The 25,293-nt window shown below is 34.7% G+C and overlaps 1 protein-coding gene across 7 annotated transcripts in view; it reads right to left on the reverse strand.

Moving 5' to 3' along the window:
* The window catches only part of QKI (QKI, KH domain containing RNA binding), a 163,596-nt gene that overhangs the window by 110,306 nt on the left and 27,997 nt on the right, over positions 1-25,293 (reverse strand). For all 7 annotated transcript variants that reach the window (XM_085300777.1, XM_085300775.1, XM_085300774.1 and 4 more), the window contains exon 2: positions 13,659-13,801. In XM_085300777.1, the coding sequence (XP_085156903.1) occupies positions 13,659-13,801 (143 nt within the window). The remainder of the gene's footprint in view (positions 1-13,658; positions 13,802-25,293) is intronic.

Below are 25,293 nucleotides of genomic sequence, written 5' to 3' on the forward strand. Positions count from 1 at the left end.
GTCAACCTGAACTTTCAGATACCTACTCAAGTAATCTCAGTAAAGACTACAAACACCTATTAAGAAAATAAGTTAATGCAAGACTACCTTAAAACAGTAGAAAATCACTCTAGTGCTACCATCATAACTAGAAGCTGTTTCTATTATGGGGGAAAAAATAGGTCTTATTAAGGTAATGAGGACTCATTGTTACTGTTCCAGTTTTCTAAAAGCTGCACTCAGCTCCTCAACCAAACCTCCCTTCTGCAAAAACTCCAAAAGGATTAAAGGAAGGGGAAATGCCTGCTCTTCCTAAGAGGATAGGATCTGGAATTTCCTGATCTCTTGCCTCCATAATATATCATGCTGCTAGACAAAAACCTGTCCACACTTGAGAACAGCTAATGGCATGGAAAGCTTTAGAGAAGAAGCCWTTCCACGAAAAGTATAAGCTGCAGAACAGTTTCAGTCTTGTTAGTCTATAGCTGCTTCTTTTTGAAAAAGCTACAGTCCATTCCCTTTTGCTTGTTAAACCTAGCACAAGACTGCCCCTGGGGAGCCTCACCACTACAGACACACACTTCAGATATGAAAGAGAGGAAGAGAAAGGCTTATTCATAGGCTTGTTTACCTGTTGAGGAGGCAAAAAAAGAGGTCTTGCTCTTCACTTTGCTTTCAGTCAGCTGACAGATCAACTTTAGATTCAAGAACTAAACAAGTTCTTGAGGGGGRAAAAAAAAAAAGAGAGAGTAGAAACTCAAGCAGCAAGCAACAGCAAAACATACCACGCAGGACTAATCTTCCAATTCTAATAGTCTTAATTGCATGCAAAAGTAGATGTAGTTACCATTATATTTTATGTAGAAAGCTTTTATGCAGTTAATCACTAACTTTTCAAAACTCTATTATGATACTTTCCTGCATCGCTGATTAATAAAGTAGGACTAAGAATTATATAGAGATTGTACCATTTGAGACCATTTGTTTTCTTCTATTAGAAAAACAAATACTTTTTAATATTAAACTGCAAGATACTTAATCAAGTATCATAATGCTTCCAAAGTCACATTAAAGAGTAAGAAAACATCAAAAGAATGTTAATTTAAAATTATTTTAACAAACTCCTTGAATCAAGAGCAAAATGATGCAACTCTTAACATAACTTTCTTGGGACAGCAAAGTCTCTTTTTTTCCCTTCTGCTCTGAAGGAGCAATGGAAAAAGGCAAAGTTTCAGACTCATTTCATAGACCTATATATAAAATTAAGAATTTATATAACTGATAGAAACACTGTCTTTTCATGTTTGCCCTTCCAAACTATTTAACCTTCCCTGTCACTACTMTGAGTGATAAGTCACCAGCTGTTTTTTTTCTTCCTAGTGCTACAATGCATTCTCTTCCTTTTTAAGGCTAGTATACCCAAGCAACAAACAGCAGGGCTTAAGCCAGCTGCTAGAATGTCACAAACCTATATATTTAGCTCTCATCTCATTTATTACCATCGTTCAGTGTCAACCACTTAATGTCCTTTTTGCTTCAGTCTGCTGACATTCCTCATTGAGCTGACAACATTGCTGGCTGGATCAGCAATTAGGAGATACAAGAACACACAATGAAAAAGCAAAGACTTTACCAGTTTTCAGAGACCTTACCACTTTTCAGAGACAAAAAACATCGCTTGCCAAAGGTACTTACTCTGAGTGAAGAAACATTTTGAAATTTTTCTTCAACTCCTAATCTCATCTTCATTGTTTATGAACTGTATTATTACATTATATTACATGATCATATAAACAGTAATTTCATTCCTCCAGTGAAACAGCAATTTCTTCTTTAAGTGTGTTTAATTAGCATTTACACTATCATCACATAGTGAGACCGAAGTCTTCACAGTACCAGGAACCACCAAGACATTAACCATCAAGGAAGCAATATTCAAAATTCATTTTATCAGAAGTTTCTTAAAGCAATTATAGCATTTTACTTGGTTAGGTCTAAACACGAAACTGGAATCTCCAAAAAGTAAATTAAAACACAGACCAAAAATTGATACTTTGAAATTTTAATCTTAATGTATGAAATTCAACACAGAAAAAAAATGAATTATTTCAGAAACCCTCTTGAATTTGGACAAGTTCATGTTATTAAACCACATCACGAGGAAATCTGTTTGTTTGTTTGTTTTCTTCATGGGKGAACTTCTCTTGTCATCAAGCTGTCCTGTTCCCTACCAAAAGCCATAGTGACCAAGAATAGATAATTAATTTTCATAAAGAAAAGTGGTTTCACCTCTCCCCTTTTTTTGCCTAGCCTACTAGGCTAAATTGTAAGATGGAGGAAAGTTTGCCATAAATTGTTCACATATTGTTCATAATGCTCTCTAAAACAATTACTTACACACACACTGAAGACAGTCACTACAATTTAAGGGAATATTTATCTGTTGAGGGAGTATTTCGATATTTAACCGATATTCTTATTTGGAAAATAAGAACATTATCTACACTGACTGAAATGGTGCAATGCATCAGGAGAGACAGAATTACAGAAGGATTTTCTTAATTTTCTATCCACGCTAGCACTTCAGGTTACTAGTCTTTCTCTTCTCTTTTCAATATGAATAACTTTGTCTAAATGAWTAAAAATTGAATTGAAAACTTAACATTTGGTATTTAATATATTCAATTTGAAAGAATTTTTTGATTCCGTGAAGTCATGTGATAATATTTCCCTCCTCCATAACATGCTTCCAAATAACATACCATTAAAATATCTTCCACAGAACACTAATGAGTTCATTAATTAATTCAGATAAAGATACACCTGTCTCAATCCACAGTTCTGTTACACAGTGTAGAAACTCTCCCCTTAGGTTTATCTCTGAAAAATAATTCAACTGTCTTCAGTGACTCACTTCCCTACCACAGCTTTATCACATTTTAAAAAGGATAAATACTAAGCTTGTCTAAAATTAACTAAACTCATAACTAGTTTCATAAGGATTGGAGAATGAGTTATTTCAAAATGGTTTTTGTCCTGAACTCATTGGTTACTGCCAATATAATCTGAAAAAATAGCCTCAAAAGAAGAGTATACAAATAGACTATAAGGATATAAAATGAGCACACAGATGAATTTTGCAACACAGGAGAGAATAAATTCTGGACAACTCTGACACAGTACACTTAGCATTTTTCTTTTCACTGARTTTACTTCTATTAACTTCCTTAGTAGGAACCAGAATATGTACGTTCATAACAGAAAACTTGCACATCTAGCTTCCCTGTGTACACTACATTTGTTTGCACTATTTGCTTTAACTTTGTTTTCTCAAGATTTTTATACATATTAATACAAACTGTACACCAGACTATAAAGTTACATTTGCTTGCCCTTTAAAATTGTCTTAAAGGTTAACTCTTTTCTTCAAGCCACTAAAAAATTTTTTAACAGGGTAGTTTCAATTTCATTTCAAGTATGTATAAAATAATATCCCTCAAAAAGAATTTTATGCTATATGATCTGTTCATGTAAAAACACTAATCTAATTACTGTCATATTTTGGAAATAATTGGATTTTAAATTGCTTAGAATTATCAACATAAGTGAGAAAGCTGTAAAGATAGACAAATTAACAATTTCATGGTTTTAAAATAGGAGTCTGTTATCTTTAGAGACCCATTTGCAATGATTTAAAGGCTCACAGTACCATTTGGTAGTTTCCTCCTTTAAGTGGTCATAAAAGCCTTTAAATGGTAATTGAAAAATTTGTTAACAGAAACTCTTTTAGGAAATCAGATCTGGTGAACAATCTAATAGTAGGCGTGCTTAAGTGAGATACTGAATAATCCTTTTTATCTTGTTCACTAAGGTGAAGTTTTCTGAACAGTGACAAAATATCAGTAACACCAAGTAAAATTTGTCCATTTCTGTGCTGTACCTGGGAATCATGACACATTTATCTGGAGAACTAACAAGTTGTGCTGTGTGTGTATCAGTCTCCAAAACCTAATTGTAGGTTCCAGCACTACCCTCTAAACCTCAGTTTACATCACTAAACTCATATTCCAACAAAAAAGGATCCTCAAGATATACAGTCCAATAACTAACTGCCATAATAATACCTTTTAATTAGATGCTACTACATGTGACATTACCCAAGGCACTTAAAGTCAGCAGTTTTGCTGTAGACAACTTACAATTTTCAGTAAATAGAATTGACAAAGATATGTTTAAACCAGAGCACCACTRAAGATCATGATACTGTTGATACAAATACTTTGCAGAAATGGAAATCTTTGTGTTTAGGGGGTACCATTTCCTTTTTTATATTATCAGAGAAATGCAGTCACTTTTTCTACTCCAAAAATAAAAGGCTAACTAAACAGGATTTAATATTATACTTGAATTTATGTTGGAGGAGAGGTGCTCTGCAGTCACTTCATTTTGTTATGTTAGTTACTAGAATTTTACAGATGTCAAGTTCTGCATAACTTCCAGGCAGGACTTTTATGCTAAGTTACTGAATAATTTATAATTCTAAGTTCCAAAAATGAATTTATTAGACACCTTTAAAGGTGGAAGAAAGTATAGAAAAATTACATGCTTTCAAATCAGAAGGCCTTAAATGCTGTATTTTATATAAATGGTACTTACTGTTTTTTTCCTTCAAAAAAGCACTCTTTCTGATAACCATAAAATAAAAAATGGTTAARCACCATACTAAGCAGTAGAGAAACCCAACCTATGATCAAGACGCACAGTATTATTTTGTAGAAGAACTATTACTAGCAGCAGCTGTGATGAAAGCTTCCATATTCAGTCAAGGCATTTGGAAAAAAAAATCATTTTATAAAGTCATCAACATTTTAGTTTCAGTGACTAAAAGGTCATCCTATTTTAAGAGATGCTGAAAACAGTTGCTTGAAGTGACAAATGAAGGTATTTAACCTTCCTGACATAGTTATATGAATGGAAAGCATATTTATGTTAATTACCCAAATTACCTGATTTAACTGTATTTTATAACAACCACGAAATAAATACTAGGTAACTGTTACTCCTTTACCTGTACACACACATTACAGTATTTATAACAATACTTCAACGTGATTTGTAGAATTAAAGCTCATAGTAAAAACTTTTAATTTATTTAAATTTACAGTAGAAATCAGCACTCTTAGAGACAAATAAACTCATGCTGCATGAAATAGCTATYTAGATCTTTAAATATAAGGACAAGGCTCCAAATGTTTTATCAATCAGAACTATAAAAACTTCCCTACCAGATTTAAATAGAGAATGAAAATGTTTAGCCAAAGGAGCTGCTCTGTATAGAGCAGCCAATTTCCAAGCCAGTAGTCTGCACTGCATTATATTCATTCTCTGTTGATTTAGCAGAGCAGATCTAGAATTTTGTGTAATGAAAATACTAAAGTAACTCATGGAAAGTAATTTTGGATTATTTGATCAAAGTAACCATAAAAGTGAACCCTCTCTTGAAAGTTAAAAACAAAAAGGGATTATAATTAATCACTGTGATTCTACTACAGAAAAAYATGTCTTATATCACTATGTGTATTACATTATTGCCAAGTGTAAAAAAAAATAATAAAATAAATTGATGTTTGTCTAGTTTTTTAATTAAAAAATCGTGTAAGTGTGGTTCTCACTGTTGGCCATTTTTAACGTCAGAAATAGAACAATCCCATTCACCTTCTCAAGACTGTACAAGTGTATGCAATATACACAGAGATGCAAAATCCAAGAACTGTATATGTCAAAAGCATATTTTGAAAATGTAAAAAATGTTTCAAATTATAATCCTTTAAATATTTCCTTTATTGCTTTAAGATCCAATCCACCTTCTTTTTGTAAATGACTTCTGCTAAAAGCTGTTACAACACTACTAGCTCTTTGTTCCATCTTCAAAAACGTAATACATAAAAGACAAAAGAGACGAAACTGAAAAGAGACTGAAACGTGTTGGAAATCTAAACTGATCAGGAACATTTTAAGGGTACAGGTCTCAACATATATACACTATGTCCTCCTAAACACTTATATCAAGTTCATACAACTTAATCACATCTTGGTATATACATCAGTCAGCGTAAAGTGGCACAGAGCAGCATGTTAAGATTAGTATCACAATTATGATAGCACCTTTGCCTATCAAATCATATCAAAACGATTATCCCAAATATTCACAGTACTACCAAGGCATCAGCACTACTGATACTACCAAGTATTACAGTACTATCAAGGTATCAGCATATACTACATTTGGGCTTCCCTTTTGACCAGCTCTTGGCTTTTCCAAGAGCTTTTAAGAATAAGATGAACAGACATTACAAGAATCAAGTTCTGTGATGAGCGCCCTCACACTTCATCCACTGGAGAACATCTCACATTCATTGCAACAAAAGAGCAGCTACCTCACATTAACCACAGAAAAAAAAAAAGATGCAAAACAGACCGTTACCATAAAGGTTTGATGCACTTTAGGATCACAAGCTCATTCGTAACAGGCATCTCCATATTCTAGCCCTAGTTCTTCCAGCCCTGTTTGTACTACAAAACCGTATTTCCAAATCTTCCTGTTTTTCAACGTTTCCAATCCTCGTGTCAGATTCCCTCAAGAAACGGAAATCCTTCAGAAAGACTTCTACAGTCCCCTGTTTAGGAGCTTCATAATTTCAAGGACAACATAATTCAAGAAAAGAAAGGTATAAAGTGTTATTTAGGCCTGACTGGCTAGCTTTAAAAATCTGAATAGATCCAAGTTCAAGAAATACTGCTTTAGTATTTGTGTTGTATGATAGTAATTTTGTTCAACTTTTAATATAAGTGACATTCACTTTAAAAAGAATTAAATACAGTTAAGTCAAATGTAAACAATTAGGATAAACTGTATGATTAAAAATTTAATATGCTGATTTGAGTAATAAACTTTGCCATCAGTACTTAAAATACATATCCACTGTAGAACAATGCATCCTTTACACTACTCACTACATTACATTTGCAACAGCAATACAAACCTATCTACTTAATGCATCATTCCCTTGTTTGAGACAACCTGGATTCGGCAGGAAAAAAATCTGAAGAACTGTTGTATATTTAAGATGATTTTCAATCATAGCTCAATTGACTATATTCTCAGACCAATTAGTCCCTGTACCACAGGCAGCAAAGCCCTCAGTGTCCTTAGACTCTACACATACCAATGCTTGTCATTAGGACAAAGTTGAATTTTTATGTCAGTATGCTCTGAAGCAGCAGAAACTGAGTAATTTGAGTAGAGCCATACAATGGATGAATATTTACTAGTCATACAAACTCAGAATCTCCCAYATAGAGATCTTATTGAGACAGTATGTGTCTTTTATTCTAAATCCAAATGTTCCTGTTAATGTAATAAAAATTACTTCCTGAGGTATAAAACAACATACAGAAGAGGAAAGCAAAGGTCTAAGCAGAAAGTATTCTTCTTAAGCTGATATTTGCATACAAATCTTTTTTTTTCTCGACAAGAATGACAGAGAAAGAATAAATAAAGGACCAACCTGATGAGATGCAAGTGCAGAAAAGAACAATTATGTTCTGAAATATGAATAAAATTCAAATAAGAGATGAATGTTATAAATGCAACCCTACACAGAAGACTTTTGCTTGACAAGTCATATACACTTTAAAATCTATTAGTGAGTTAAGATCTTCAAAAATAATGAAAACTAAAAATGTCCCATCTCTATGAAAAAAATCTAGTCCGTGTTCTTTCTTAAAAGGTAAAGTGCTTTTTTATTAAAGTGCATTCCTTGTAGACAGACTTATTCTAGCAATAAACAGCAGACCTTTTAATATTGAGGATATGCAATCTGATTTTCATCAGAGCATATGATTTAGGAGAGATACAAGGAAAATACCAGACTGATATTTAAATGGCACTCAGAACTACTTTTAAAAGCAATTCGGGATGCAGACTCAGTGCCTTCTTGTTCTGGTGAAACATGTAACAAATATTATTAATGAAGACTTGCATTTCACTGACCTTTGTAGGTGAAGCTATGCAACTTGTACTGTTCTCTAACAAGAAGATATTGAATGACTTCGGCAAAGGCAACTCCATAAATCTGCGCGTACAAACAATAATCCCTAAAACTATAGAGCTACTAAAAAAAGGACAAAATATCCAATATATTTTTCAAAAGCAACTGAACGTGCAAAAAAAAAATGAAGACCACCAACAGTATGGTATTATAGTTGCCAGATTAAGTTTCTAGGGAAAGTACAGCTGTTAAGTGTTAAAGTTCTCTTTTGTCAACTGAAAATTATCAAAGAATAAAGTTTTTTTAAAAAAAGTTATAAAAACAACTCAGTATCCTCAAGAAAATAATCTTTGTATTTCCTAATGCCTAAAACCATACTGTACTTCTCAGCTCAGCTTTCTTCAGGAGTCAACTTTCTCTCTCTGAAGAAAACTAGGCTGGCCAAAGGCAGATAGTTTTACCTTTCAAAACGTCTATCTAGTTTGTAAGGCAGAGAAAGAACAAAGAATGTCAACCTACTTTTCACTACTTGTTACTATACCTACAATACAGCGAGCAAATATACCCTTATCTTCCCTTTCCCTAGTGCTGGTGGGTAAGTGCTGTATTTAAGTTGTTTAAACTGCTTATTGCACTGAATATGTATTGGCATATACAAGTATGAATCACAGATTGTTAATAGGAACGGTGGATGTACATCCCATCACACAAATCATGTGCTGACATTAAAATATGTTCTACTAGCAAGTATGGTTTTCATCTTTCCATGCTTATCCCATTCCACAATCCCAGTTAAAGTGCACAAGATGTCAATTCACCAAAAAAAACTGCTATGCAGTTCATCAGGTGTAAACAAACACAAATACCCAATACATTCACAAAATTCTGCTAGCAAAAACAACATGCTGAAGCACTTTTTCCTCTCAGTATAAAACTATTCTTTACTTTGCTAGACATTTGAAAGAATAGACTGGAAAAAAAAAAACACCAAAAACCAAAATCCACATGCCACAAATTTCTCTGCCCCACAACACATCAGCTTTCCATTATGGTCTGATCTAAGATAATTGCACATAACTTTTCTGTGTTTTTTAATCTTCCAAGAACTACTACATAAAACACTCAAGTATTAAGGGAAAACACTTCAATAAAAGGAAGCATAGACAAAATGATAGAAGAGTTACAGTTGTAGTACATGTTAAATTGTAGCCCCAGAATGCTAGAATGTTCAAACAAAGGAGGGAGTTAAGATGACAACTCTGATGAAATATATTTTCTGTTGAAAGCCTATCTACAGAGACAATTACAATGTTTATGTGCCAGTGAGAGTCCAGCCATTATAAAAGGCTTTTTATAAAAAGCTAAAACAAGCATGACAGATGTTGACTATTAGGTCTTAAGCTGCTCTTCAAAAAGTTCAGTTGGATGCAAGCTTTGCAACCTCAAATTTATTAATTGCCAAAGTTAACCATTTTTAGTAGGATTGATATCTTTTAGTTACATAAAATCTTAGCTATTTCATTTACAGAAAAACATAGGTATCTACAAAATGTCTGAACAGTTTTCTAGACTAACATCCTCCTCCAGCACTTGGGTTCCCCACCACCTTCCTCCTCCAGATGGTTCAGAAGGCACCCAAATGTCTAGCACTAGCTGTCCATGCTAGATTACAGAACTTTTACCCTTTTCAAGCTGCAACTGGATAGTGACTAAACAAGAAAAACACTACTTTCTAGTAGAAGTGTCATATACACATGAACACAATTACTAAAGGTTTAATATGACGTTAATTCAAAGTTGACTGAAAATTGGTAAGTAAATTATTTTAGTCGTTTTGCACTCATTTGTTCTTGCATCAGTAGTCGACCTTTTCACCAAATATTCCCCTACCGTGCTGGTTACTTTCTAGCCCAAGTTTATTTACAGAGAAGAGTCATACTCCCTCTTTGCCTTCTTCCTATTGCAAAGGTAAACAAAGACAGCTTTTTAAGCCTCCTTTTATAAGCCTGTTTGCCACTAGAGTATGAAGAGCCTAAGTAAAAGAATCAGAACAATAAATAAAGACGATGTTATCGTTTTCTTAATCCATATTAGGGATGCTATTAAACTTTGATATTACCAAATTGAAAAAGGATTTAAATGTTTTGCCAGTAAGTTCCCCACAGTAAAATGAATCCCTGTGTTCATCATTCTGTTGTACTAATTAAACAGTTTTAACTAAAACGGTCAGAAAGTATGCACAAGCTGTTTATCACTGCTGGCCTTTGAGCTGCAGTATACTCAAAGGATATGCTACTTAAAGATGCAATAATTACTGAGTTCTTGCATTTTTACTGAAGAGGCACACAGAAGGGTTCCAACAGAGAATTTCACATTAATCTAAGCTAACAGGGCATTTATTAATAATAAAGCCATGATTATAATAGAAAAACATTTATTCAGTCCAACATTCGTAGGTGCAAATTCCAAGAATTGCTTAAACTGGTATCAGACAAAGTTTAGTCTCAGCTCTTCTGGGAAATTCAAGAACATTAATCATTTATCCAAAGCATAAGAAACGCTAAAGAGCATTAACTATTTACCCACAAACAGAGTAAGTGAGTGAATGTGTAAAAACTGGATTAAACTCACGATGGRCCATTTTTATGCCTCATGATTTAGGATTCTGTAAACAAAATTATGCTATTGTACTATTCAATACTCGCTACAGTCAGCTAACCTATATGTTTAAAATTATAAAATAAAAATGCTTACCAGAACAAAAGTTTATTAGAGGATCACAAAAGTTTAACAATGTTTATTTTTCCTTTTGTTATAAAAAAAGGATAGCAATCAGAAAATAATCTCTGGTATTTTTTTTCTTAATAATATTCTCAAATGCTGTCAATTAGAAAAGAACGCTGGTGACAGAGTTAACCAAATCTACTTGATATAAACGCTCTCTGATAATCTGCGCAGGACATCTCCCTGTATCTGACCACAACTGAAGTCATTTTTAGATACAAGTAAGAAGTTTCATGTAACATGATGTACTTACAATTGCTATCAATGAAACAATGAACTTTACTAGTGAATTTTAAGTTCTTTAAGACAAGCTGACATCATTGCACTCCAGACTGTCCAAGTAGCCTGAATGCAAGGTAGGATATTCTTTTTGCAACTTGCAGGAAAGATAGATAGTTTAAANAAAAAAAAAAAGATGAACACAACTGTTACTGTAGCTAATGGCATGTTCTAGTTACTTAACTACTTAGACTATGAAGGTGCCACGCTGAGTAGCCAATAGCAATACAGACAGGTGGGAGTGCACAGAGAACACTGGTCTTGAAGTTGGAATTGCAAAGTACCACTACACTCAAAACCTGTCCAAAAAACAAACTCATATCATAACAGCTGAAATTAAATTATAAAGTGCCTAGTACAGCTGAGAGGAGCTTTACTGACTGATACCACCATGACCAAAACAAGCGGTGCTCCATTGAACAAGTAGTATTTTTCCTTCTAGCATGGAATTTCTAAATGCTCAAAACATCCTGAATAGATCAGTCTTAATTACYACCTAGCTATCAAACTTGCTATTATTTTCCTGATTTAAAAATAGCTAAAAATAACTCAGAAGTGACAGCCAGAGCAATGTGTTAAAGTAGTTTAAATATTTGTTAGAATGCCAAGCCAAATAGTAGTGAGAAATTGCATGTTTTCTCCCAAGAACTGATCATCGTTTTCTCCCAGGTCACAGGTAAACAAAGWACAAGTCTCTCCAACTTCTGAATTTGCAAGAGTTTACTAAAATAAATTAAGTGACCAATTTGATGGCATTCTTTTGGAAGCACACAGACAGCAGTAGCAAGTGACAAGAAACACTACACCCGAAGTTAGACAAATGCTTTGACAGCAACTACAGACAAACTCTTCCCTGCCTACTCGCACTATATTTGGTAAGTAGCTGGCAACAAGGGCTGAGCTACTGAACCCTTGTTTTCTGGAAGAAAAGCTTAACAATAAATTATATGAAATCCAATCCCCTTTTCCTCCTTTCACCTCACACTAAGTGATCCTACTATATCAAGCATCAAGTTCTGTAGAAACTGCAATTGATAATTAAGGCAACAATTCACGAATGATACACTGTCCAGTTACAAAACAAAGACTTCAAGAACCAAGCTGTTTTTTTTAAAAAAGTCATTAACAGAGATATATGCACATGTTCAGCACAAAGATATAAATACCACTTTCACTTTCCTGAATAATTAAATCGCATAGCACAATTCCTCTCATATATCCAGAATTCCAAGGAGTTCCACAGGAATCAGGTTTTCAGTGTGCATGCGTGCATATATATTTGTACTGTATACACGTGTTCACATATACACACATGAATATAGATACATCTATACATATATATATGTAGCTTGGAGAATGAAAGGAGTAGGTAAGGACATGTCCTTATTGCTAATGTAAATCCTTTGAACTTTTTTCCCCAATGCAAGTATTTTTAATTTAAAAGCTGTAAATCAACTTTGTGAGAACTGAAAAGGGAGGGGAGACAGTTGTCTAAACATTCAGTTCTGAGTAATGACTTGCACTTAATATTTTCAGTAGAGTATGGCATAATGAGGTTATATTTAGAGACTTGTATGTTCTAAGCAACATTAAAATAATACATCTTATTTTGGCAAACTTGATCTAATAATAAAACAAAAAGCTACAGGAAACCAGTCACCATATACAAATGTTAGTTCCATTTTTTGTTATTTTGTTGTTTCTTCCACTTAACACCACTTCAGTGTGCAAATATCTCATGTGAAACCTGCATCCCTTTACTGCAACCAGACCTCTAAGTTCTGTTAGGGAGGTGTAATGTAGTTTCGTATTTTGTCAGTGTTCAATTAAAACGTTTGGGGTAGGGGTAGATGACAGGGCATATTTATCTGAGCGGTTAAAAAAAAAAGAAAAAAGCATAGAGATTTAGCTATTTCTTCTAGTTAAATGAAATCACTCTCCCTCAAAAAAGGCAGGTGTTACAACCAAGTAGATCACACAATGGCACCCATAACAGTGGTGAGAAAGCAAGGAGCTTAACTTAAGAAAGAGGGGGCTGGGGGGAAACACTCCCCCCCCCCCCCCCCCCACACACACGATAAGTATATTTCTATACAAAACAGAAGCAGTTTCACAGGTACAGGATAGACAACACTAAAGATTTTAAGTACTGTCTAAAAAGTCTAATAGCATACTACTACTGACCCTTACAGACACATGTTTTAAGAGGAAAGTACACTGTCCTAATAACTACTTCCTCCATAAAACTCACTCCACAGTGAGTCAACACTTGAGAGTACTGCATGAACAAGATAAATATATTTTGAGCAGAAATTCTGATCTTAAACCTTTCAAATTATAATCCATACTGGTTTGATATTTAACATGACCTGCTCCCACTCGCCTTTTGCTTTACTACATACCAAGCCACCATGTGGTACATATACTGGTACATACACTCCTATCTAAAAAAATGTCTTGTTAAAAGCAATTCAGTGTGATCCAAGGGTAGCATCACATAAAATTTACATTTAGAGAAGACTACAAGGATTAAAAACAATATATAGGGACGAAACAGATACTTACATCTGGATATTCTTTTACAGGCACATATAGTTTCTCTTGTAACTGTACAATAGGTCCCACAGCATCTGGTAATTCTGCACTTCTCTTCTCCGTACTACCATTTAATGTGTCGTTATACATGTCTTTCCGTACTCTGCTAATTTCTGTAGGGGAGGAAAAAACATATTAGGTATTAAATACAGTAACAGTTTATAATCTCTTTCTAATCTTTCCCAAAACTTAACACCATTTTCTTCCCATCTTCATGAGCACTATGGTAACTTAAAACAAAAAACCTATTCTGTTTATTACATTATGGGACCATGTTTTCTCCATATCTGGAAATTTGCTGCCTACTCATCCTGTTTATGAAAGCCCACTATTCAAGTAAAAATTATCTGCAACTCCTGAGAATACCCCAAAAAATATTCATGTAGTTTGAAACATATCTTAAAACACAGTTAAATTCTTTTAAGTATAGCAAAGTTGCTAGAAAGCAAAAAATAAAGTATTAAAAAGTGCACAAAAATGTGCACAAAAATGTGCATATATTTTGCTAGCTACAAGATCAACTATCTGGAAATGAAATGGTGTATCTTTCAGCAATGAGAAACCTGACAACTCCAGGGAGTAGTTACTGGTAGCACAGAGTGACACCCAAACAGCAAATACTGTCTTACTATCTTTATTCTGACAATGCAAAAAGGCACAAGTATGGTATCAGGGACCTCAACCAGTTTTACTGAATAAAATTTTTGACATGTTATGTATAAAAATATTTTATAATGCATGCACACTACACACACACACACACACACCTCAATAGTATTAAGTCCTCTGCAACTAGAAACAGTACTGACAAACATGAGTGGTAGGAGCCAGCTCAGGTCCAGAAAGGTTTTATTAACTGCAAACAGTCACCATCAGTGCCAAATTCGGATTCCCTTATGTAGACTAAGAAAAACAAATCAGTTCTACATACAGCTACTGCACATGCTAAGATTTGTCAGCCAAGATTTGGTTACATTGAAGCAGATGAACTGACCCTGTGTCTCTCTTACACTCATGTGAAAGTGTGTAAGATGAACTAATAAGCTTGTATCTGCTAGTCCCCCAAAAGTCAGATAGGAATTGATAGTAGTCCAGTTCCAACCAAGATTACTATTTTTTCAAAGTTCTACCTATAAGGAAATAAGGACAAGCATGAACTACACAGTTCTGTTTCATTCCATCTCTTTTCATTACACTGGCCTGATATATCATGACCAACACTGAAACTGCAATCAGCATTTCAGCTCAAGGTGTGCAGAGATAAAGCACTGATAAGATAACTAGAACTGCCAAACTAATTGACATAACAATTCTCAGGACAGGTCTGTTGTTGTCTTAGATTAGAAAGACAAAGTTACACTTGCTACTAAATATGTTGATGGAATTTCAGGAACAAAGCACAGATGCGTGTGATTTTCCTGCATGGAAAATTTTCATTTCTATCATCCCAGATCCATCACTAAAATCATCTAGGATCTTTTTTTCAGGGCTTCCATCATTACACAGGAATGTCATATTTTCATCTTTCAAAAAAAAACAAAAACAAAAACAAAAAACACACATACATTTATCTGTTATCACGCTATAAGAGTAGCTAAAAAGCTAAGTCTGCCCCAGTCATCCACGTTTGCTGCAATAACCAAGTAATTAACAATGTAAGGAAGAATTAAAGAATAGATACTGATGTAAGACAAAAAATGCTGATGAAAACAAACACTAGTGGAACTAAAACTTAAAATGTCACTTGATTTGTGAGAAATCATAGCTGGATCTAACAAGCGTTTAGCCTTCAGATTTTTAATTTGTCAAGTCTAAAACCAAGATCACTACATAGATTTTGTTCTCCGATCAAACATAGGCTAGAGACCTAAGTCAAACTCATCCACAGCTTTCTGTCAGCAGAGTTCAAAGCATCAATAAGAATTGGGAACATTTTGTTTTTACAGAAAGCTATGGGCTTAATTAACTTCTGAAATAATTGTGTAGTACAATTTCTTTTTTTTTTTTATAGGAAGGTTCATCAAATTATCAAAGTTTTCTTTCTATTTTCTCACCAACACTGTCAACTTACCATACCTTCTCCACAAGTCCACTTTATTGTAAGTTAATGAAGAAGTCCTCAGTATCACCAGGAAATGCCATAAGTAGATTTATAAGCACTGTTTCTACAACTTACATTATTGTATTACACATCTTGAAATACCACTTTCGGTTGTTTATAACTACTCCAGGCATTTTGCAAAGCAATCAAAAATAGATTAGATGATTCAAATCCAGATCAACCTAATATGAGAATGGACAAAGTTTTCTCTTATTTAAGCAAAAAACATATTAAGACTTTTTATTTCCTTTCTAGAAATAGAAGTATTTAAATCACTTTTACAATTGGGGGAAAAAAGCATAGTTCATAACTTACAGAATCTCAGCTAGTATAAAAAACTCTCAATGAGTTTATTCCAATAAAACTGAAAAGATACTTAGAAATAACGTATTAATGTTTCAAAATGAAAAGTCTAACATTTACATACGCATTGTTACCAAAGGGCCAACTTTAAGTTTTATAAAAACAAAGGCTGAAAATTAAAAATAGAAACCAATTCAGTCTTTTGTTTAGAATTGTTAGTTACTTTCAAAACRTTCAGAATTAAAATTAAACTGAAAACAGAAAATTTATGTTTTAATCTGACCACAAGAAGTCAACACAAGCAAGAAGCCACTTTAAACTCCAGCAACAGGTGGTCAAAAGAACCTCCTGTTTCATCATCACAATTGTTTTCTGCTAAATGATTTATAGTTGAGATTACACCACTTGAAAAGCTGGGGAACAGGGGGGCCTGAGATTTCATAAATGAGTTTATGAAATGGAGATTTGGCTTTCAACTGAGTTCAACTCAGCCTAACAAACTTATTTTCTGCATAATTCAAGAAGTTGTTTCTCTACTGGGAACTAACATATACAACCATGTAGCCTATAGAATAATTTGGTGGTTAACACCTGCTTAGAATGAAGAACAAGAGATTTTTGTCATCATGTAATCACAGTCCAAGGAAAAAAACCCACTGCTTCTTCCATGCTGACAAATCCTCTGAACTGCAAGCAGCATTTATACTGGCTTCAACATCTAARAAAATTCTTCAGCACATCTTTTTGAACAAATATTATCATCTTTCAGCAGATTATTTCCCTTTTCACACTCTTTAGATTTTCCATTAACTTATACTACATCGAAACACAAGCTAGGCAGTCTGCTGAAGTACTGAAGTATAAATAGTGTATAGTCACTTTTATTTATATATGGCAGCTACAAAAGTTGCATTAAGATTTTCATTTTAAATTGTATCATTCATGCATAATGTAAACACTAGATGTCTTGGACTTCATAGATGAAAAATAAACATTTTAACTTTCCCTTGCAAATACTTATATATCACATTTGTGACACAGAAGAGTCAAACTTTCAGTGCACACTTAGGCAGTATGATAAGCTGATTTGAGGACCAGCACTGAATTCTGGTCTTTGTGAAACCTAGTCCAAGACATCCATCATGTCTCAAATATTATATGAAGCTAAGACACCTACTAACTCAGGATTTTATACTCCATTAGAGGCCAGATACCTGAAATTTATTTTTCTTTGGTAGATTTTAGTCCTCATTTCTAAATTCAAGCCACTGTAACCACTAACAGTACAGAAATAGTTCAACTACTTCAATGCAGCAATATCACTGACTTCTCCTTAAGTACTATGGTTTCTCCTGCTCCTTGATGCTTTATCACTCTTTGTTCAGGTACTTTCCTAGAGATTTCAGAAAGAAGTTTCAGAAATAAYAGATGAAATAAAAAGGATGTTTTTCCTATTCATTCTTCAATTGCCCACCAAGTCTCCAAAATCTTTTTGTAGATTATGCAATCTAGAAGCTTCTCCTTTCACATAACTACTAAATAGAAGAATTGAAGGACTATTGCTTAAACTATAAAATAATTAGGTCAAACCTCAAACTCAGTCATCGCTCGATTTCATCTCTGCTGATTTCCTTAATTGTCCGTACATTAGCTTTAATTATGGACAAAGCACAACCTATCTTTCTTCTCATCTTGTGAGCCTAGTCTATCATTAGCACTCTCACAAACACTCTAACTTACTTAGCTGTCTCATACACATGCTGGTCATTTCCAAATTGCACTGAATCTTTCTCTATATCTTCAAGATCTTTTTCCTTTTATGACTAAAAGCAGCTTTCTCAGACACTTGGTCCTATTTAATCATACTCTCAGTAGTGTTCAAGTCTGTATAAAAGTACTGAATTTTGATGACGTAATCTCTCCTTTTAGTGTCTCCATTAAGTCAAATTCAAGCTTCTACTCTTTGAGTATCTTGTAACTTTGCTAATCATTTTAAGCATTTACATGTTATATAGAAATATCTACTTTTGTGTTTTCTGCAACTCCAACAACAGTTTATCAGGAGTGCAGTAAGATTCCAGAGAGGCTATTCAGCATATCAGAAAAATCCAAAAGCTCTACTTGTTTGCTACCTCTAGCAAATATCAGTTACTCTGCTTTGAAATACTCAAAATCTGAGAATAGGTATAGTACAAAAGTAGGAATGTCAGATCCTCAGAACCTACCTTTTCATTGTCATTATTTCAYCCACTCAAAGCAAAAATAGAGGAACTCTAGTAAACAGCCTTTTATTTAGGTTTATTTCAGATTGCTTCTTACACTCTACCACTTACAGATGTTTTGTCTTCCCTTCTCAAAAGCAACTTGTTAGGTGCATCTCATGAAGCAACACTTTCAGAGATCGCACGCAAGGCTTTAGCTTCTCCACATTCATGTTTCTTTACTAATTTTTCCACACTGATACCCCACAGGAAGAGAACTGATTTAAAAATAAGGCAGGCTTTACTTTCAAAGTGAATATCTAAGTTCAGTTATCTAGGTTCAGTTCTAACCACTTTACATCTATCTTAACACAGTAGTGGTAATTATGTTCTATAACACTCTAGGGAGTTAAAAGAGAGTTAACTAAAGAGAGATACTTAATTATAATACCTGATACAGCTTAAAAAAAAAGCACAGCAGCTTCACCACATCTCCAGCCTGTGAGCTCTGCAAATCTAGCATTAGGCCTCTTTTCAAAAACTGTTAAGTACTCACCTTTACCATAGGTAGTGGCAGCAATGTGTAAAAATAAGAAGTTCAAAATCCATGCTACTCATTTTTAACAATAGTCTGGTCTGTACTTTATAAATGACTTCAGTTTAACATTAAACAACAAACTGGTCTTACTCAAAGGAGGGCAGAAGGAGGAACAGACTCATAAAGAACATAAATGAGTTTCAACATAATTATCTTCCTCCATAGATTACACTACACAGTCACCTATGATGAGTGGACAGTGAGGTGGATTGAGAACTGGCTGAAAGGCAGAGCTCAGAGGGTTGTCATCAGTGACGTGGAGTCTACTTGGAGGCCTGTGGTTACTGGTGTCCCCCAGGGCTCAGTACTGGATCCCATCCTGTTCAACTTATCCATCAATGACCTGGATAAAGGGACAGAGTGCCTCCTCAGCAAGTTTGCTGATGATACCAAGATGGGAGAAGTGGCTGACACACCTGAGGGCTGTGCTGCCATTCAGAGAGACCTGGACAGGCTGGAGAGCTGGGCAAAGAGGAACCTCATGAGGTTCAACAAGGGCAAGTGCAAGGTCCTGCACCTAGGGACAAATAACCCTMGGCACCAGTACAAGCTGGGGGATGACCTTGTGGAGAGCAGCTCTGCAGAGAAGGACCTGGGAGTGCTGGTGGATGACAGGTTGACCATGAGCCARCAATGTRCCCTTGTGGCCAAGAAGGCCAATGGTATCCTGGGGTGCATTGGGAAGACTGTTGCCAGCAGGTTGAGGGAGGTGATCCTGTCCCTCTGCTCAGCCCTGGGGAGGCCTCATCTCGACTACTGTGTCCACTTCTGGGCTCCCCAGGACAAGAGAGACATGGAGCTACTGGAGAGAGTCCAGCACAAGGCTACATTTTTCTTCCTGTGTCCCTGGAAACTGCAAGTAGCCTTTTGTTTCCTTCATCTACCAGTATCTCCTTCAATATCTTATACATTTCTAAGACATAACCTGAAACAGGGCACACTGGTTATACTGACAACATTTGTCTACAAATATGTACTTTCTGGATTTCTTCATAACATTTATGACAAACTGTTCTTCCATCTTGAGTACATGAAGGATTGTGTTCAGATAAGTGTTTGTGATCACACTAAAAAATATCAAAAGGTTATTGCCTCTTAGTTGTCAACTATCATCCTCTCAGAAGATGTAACAATCTGCACATGTGTTTCCAATTGCTGGACTGTAAGGCAAAATGGGTTTACATAAACTTCTTAGCAAGCATATTCAAAGCAGGAAGTCACTGAAAGATTCACGTTCTTCCTCTCGAATCACTTCAACTTGTAAAACATCTTATCCGCAATGCCTACAGCTAGAGAATTTCTCAGTAGGAAGGCTTCTACATTGGAAAGTTTCATCTGTTGAAAAAAAAGCTCAGATTTGGGCACTGTATTTAAACCAACGGATTCCTCATTGCAGTTTAAATTAGAACTAAGAATCTGAAGACACTAAACTGCAACAATCTTCTGAGGTTAACAGTTTGGTCCAATCACAACTTAGTCACAGCTAAATTAATGCAACTCTGTCAATGATCCTTCTTCTGAGGCCTAATTCAGCATAAGCCATTAATGCAGTGCATTTAACTCTTTACACTAAAGAAAAGAAGGGCCACTTATCTGTCATGTAAGATCCACTTATTTATCATTCTTGATTACGATACAAAGCAATCAGGATGGGGATGGAACAACCYAACAGTCACAATCAGCAATGGATTCAGAATGAAAAAACACCAACCACCTTATAGCGTGAGTCACTATGCCTCCTTAAAAAGCAAAGTTCCATACACTTGAAGATGCTCAATCATAAGCTAGCTTCCACAAGGAAAAAAAAAAAAAAAAAAAGACACCTTTTTTAATTAAAACTAAGAGGTATGGTGAGAAAAAAAACAGAAATGTACATATAGATAAAAATCTTAAAGGTGCCTGGACATCAGTGATGCATAGAATATTCAAGTTCAGTTTTCTATTTCTTCACACAAATCAAGTTATACTTGAAATATCAATGGTACCAAAATTTTACGTACAGCATAAAGTTTTATGTAGTTTGAGAGAAAAAGCTCATTCTTTCAACTATAGATTGTGACACTAAAAAACAAGCTTAAATAATGCTTTCAGTATTTCCACAATAATTCCTGGGAAAAATGAAGAACTCCGGAAGTTCTCAGAGAAGACTTGAACAGTTCCACTCAGTTCACTGAGCTGGGGGATAGGGAATAACTGACTCAAGTTCCTTCTTATTAATGTTATTTGCAGCAAAATGTGTGGGAAAAAACTAATATTTTTATAAAGTATTTTTACTGCTGCTGGATCATCAATTCAAGAATTTAAGTAGTGTTCTTAAGCAACAAAATACATTTTTTCTAATTCTTTTATCAGCTTGGGGACCAGTCTGAATGCAAATGAACATTACAAACATTCAGACATAAGACCACCACTTTGGAAAATCCAAATCCACTGAACTTGTGCCCAGGGTTTATCCTGGCAGACCCCTTCCAGGATGAGCTGTCAAAATATTTGAAAGGTAAACACAATCCATTAATATCAAAATCAACTGCCTAAACCCTTCACTTCTAAAGCTAGAAGAATTCTATTTGTAACATATTCAGCAACTCCGAAGAACTTCCTATATTGACTTAATCTTTCTTTGCATCTTCAAGTGTTTTGCTTTAGAGAAAGCTGGTAAAAGATGTAAATGTTCTAAGAGAAGGATTTGGAAAAAACAGAGAAATAAACAAACCCTCTAACTAGATTAAACCTGTTCCAACTTGGTCTAAAACCCTTACATGAAATAAAACTACCATTTTTTAAGAAAAATCTATCATATTTCCAAAGGAATCAACAGTCCTTTGAACACAGAGAACTGCCCCAATCACTGCAACCAAGCAGTAATGGGAAAACGGGTTAGCTTCTTTCTATCAAGTTTCAAGAGACTTCTTTAAAAATCAAACATAAACAAAGAAAAACCTCTACTGATAAACACTACAAAAGAAATTCATATAACCAAGAACTCATACTTTTCTTGAATTTCTATAGATTCTCTGCCTTTAATTCATTCAAAATTAATTCTCCATAGTCCTCAGAACAGTCAGTGTTTCAGACTTYAACTGCCAAAGAATTTCATGGCCCACAACCCACTTCCCTTCCTGGCCCTTTGTAAGGGAAATGTGAGTGGGCTGGATGGATTTTACTAATGATAAAAGTAACCCTGCTTCCTTACTATACCAGACATCCAGACCAAAATGACAGTGGAGAAGCATGCAGCACTTATCCTAAAACAGAGACAGGCTAAACAGCTCATTCAGCAAGAAGGATTTGACACCAATGTGCTAAAACACTGTTGTTCAGGGAAGACTGAATTATCTAAATCTACCCCTTTTACATACTAAATTGATAAGCACTTTCTCACAGATTTTTATTCATTGCTTTTGAAAGTTCTGGACACAGTCATTGAGAATACGGCATATAACAGTCATGCAGTTGTCTCACCTAAAGAGATGTTTGCATTTAAGATTTCAATCTTTTATTTATTGCCTTGACAAAATTCTAGTTTATTCTCTTTTGTTCCTCTGAGCCCAATCTAGCAGTACTTTAGATGATTAAACTGTCAGTCCAATGATTAGTAGGCAGCACTTTCAGCGGTTTGTCAGCTCTCTCAATATCAAAGTTTAATCATTTCTTTTGCAAGAAGAGCTTGCAGAACTCCTTATGTTTAGGGTAGTTTAAGGTTTGCATCAAACTGACTTCAGAAACAAATAGGGCATACTCAGTCTGTTCTCTTCCTATAAAAGTCCACAGAAAGCTTTTAAGTGCTTTATTATTGGTGGAACATCATAATTCATGCTTTTTCTAACCTAGCAATGTTAGCATGCTTACTTGGCAAAGAAATAGTTGTTTTTATTCATCACATTTTTAACAGTCCTCACCATTAAMATTGCTGCTGCTTGCTGCTATCGCTGATGCAGCAGTAATAGCAGTGCTAGCAAGGAAACCACATCATTTTTAATATTGTGCCACATGGACCTGCAGCCTGCATGCATCATCAGTATCCAGACTAAAATGATGGCAAGCACCTACTTTACCTACTCCTCTGCTATTAATCAATCAAGTGCCTGAGCATTAGACAAATAAGATTTCTATCATCTTTCCTTCACAAAAGAATACAGACTAAAAATTGAGATTTAGATAAACAATCAAGCACGGAAGCTGTGAAAACGATGTTGTAGAAAACAGACACTACTGTTCTGCATGTCTTTGTAAAACTTAAAGCTTCTTGAGATGAAAAATTAGCTAGTAGACAGAAAATAATAAGTCTAAACAAAACTTTCAAGAGTCAAGGAAATTCAGTGTTTTACAAATCAGTATTAAAATCAGRCAAATGAAACGAGAATGTTCACCTCTGTTTACCCGGATGTGTCAGCATTAGATCAAGCTTAAACGATAACTCGGCTAAAGTACATGTATATACTGTCTCCTTCGCTATGAAGTCTCCTGACAACACGGGTTAGATTAACAGTTTCAAACTCTCCCCAAAATTTTCCGCTGGTAAAGTCCATCAGCATAACAGCATGACCACATTTATAACTGGCTAAAGCACAACACTCAGATATCTTCCTCTCTAGCTCCTTTTGCAATAAGCTCATCAAAATATTTGGTTACACATAGCATGGTTACGCATGCATCATGCTGCTAATTTTATTTATTTATTTTTTAATACTTTGTAACTGAAATCACAAATTTGGCAACTAATCAYAATAATTGACTTAAATGTCTTTCGTATTGGACAGCTGGCAGTAATACATTTCTCTCCAAACTACAAGTCATGATCAGAAAGATAAAATAAAGGAGCCATCTTTTCCGAGAGATTTACAGAGCACAACAATATTAGCTCAAATGAACTTAAGTTCATGTTCTTAAGTCTTCAGGCGCATATCTTTCTTAACAAAAAAATCCTTTTCTCTTGGTTTACTGTCTTTGTTTCTGAAATTGCTCTTTGTGAGCAATTCAGATTGACTGGCTTTTAGTGGACTTTGTCTAACTGAACATCAATATCCCTTGAGAAACTATTCCATTCTCCCTATCCATTCAAAACAAAGTCAATTTTTGTCCAATTTGTAAGGGTGTCTTCAGCACATGAAATAAATTCTTCTTATATTGAACACAGCTAATGAAATCATGCAATGGGAAGTTCTCTAGTTAAAGCCAGAACAGCATTCACTCAGAAAGTATACTGAGCACTTCAGAAAACAAGAGCCTAACCCATTCTATATCAGCTAAGAAATCCCACGTACTATGCTATCCATGAATATGGGCAAGAAATGCCTATAAGACAAGATGCTGTTTCATAACCTTTAATAATAAGAGAGACTCCAATTTAAACAAATTCCTGCCTAAGGCCCTCAAAAATAATCAAAATTGAAATTTAATGAAGAAAGATGCCTTCTAAATTTCAGTTTTCCTTGGTCTTGAGCTGAGAAGAAAACAAATAGTGAAAACTAYCTACATAAACTACTTTAAAGAATTAAACAGCAGCAGCATTAAATTCTTTCTTGCTTTCCTTGACGGGTCTTAAAGTTAACCATTTACAAAGAACCACATAAAAGACATGCAGGTTATTTCTTCAGTCTTTCAGAAACCATCCACAGGTTAGTAAATACAAAGAAAATATTCCAATAGATAATGCACTCTTTCTTTTTGAGTATGAGTAGAGTATGCACCTCTAAAGTTGCATACATGCACCATAACCAGACATAATGTTGGTTAATCAGCATTAACTGATCAGTCATAAAGAATTAGCATTATATATTCTTTATAAAATAATTATACTACACTTCTATTGACATGTTGATGAAAGAACTTTATCACTGCAATAGTTTCAGTAAACGTATCATCATACAAAGCTAGAGTTTGGCATTAAGTTTCTGTATCTAGAAAAATTTCAACCATCTTAACACTGCAATAGAGCAAGTGAAAAAAAAGAGAAAGAACAAACATCTATCACAAGAAAATGATTTAGTTATAAAGTGAAAATCTCCAATTCTAAACTGCTGGCATATCAAAACAAAACCATTCCAGTATTTATAAGAGTGTTCATATCTCTACATATATGCTTCATCCAAAATGTAATCTGTTTGAATACAATGGACTTGCTCCACACTCCTCACACTCCTTTTTTTTTTTTTTTTACACTGAAAATGTACAGACAGTAATACCATCCTATTTTTAGCAATGTTGTTCCCTATTGCACCGTTTTGCTTTATGCTGCCCCACCCAGCATAAAGCTGTGGTGCTGTCAGCACTTTTCTCATCAAAGTAACAAGTTCTGGTCTGGCTGCCACSTACCAACACTGACACTGATGAGAAGGTCATTCACGTATTAACTATTGCACTTTTCTGACACTAAAGACATCATCAAGACGCATCAAGTAA

Source organism: Rhea americana, unplaced genomic scaffold (assembly GCF_003343005.1).
Source record: "Rhea americana isolate MKP2758 unplaced genomic scaffold, rheAme1 scaffold_169, whole genome shotgun sequence".
Lineage (NCBI taxonomy): Eukaryota > Metazoa > Chordata > Aves > Rheiformes > Rheidae > Rhea > Rhea americana.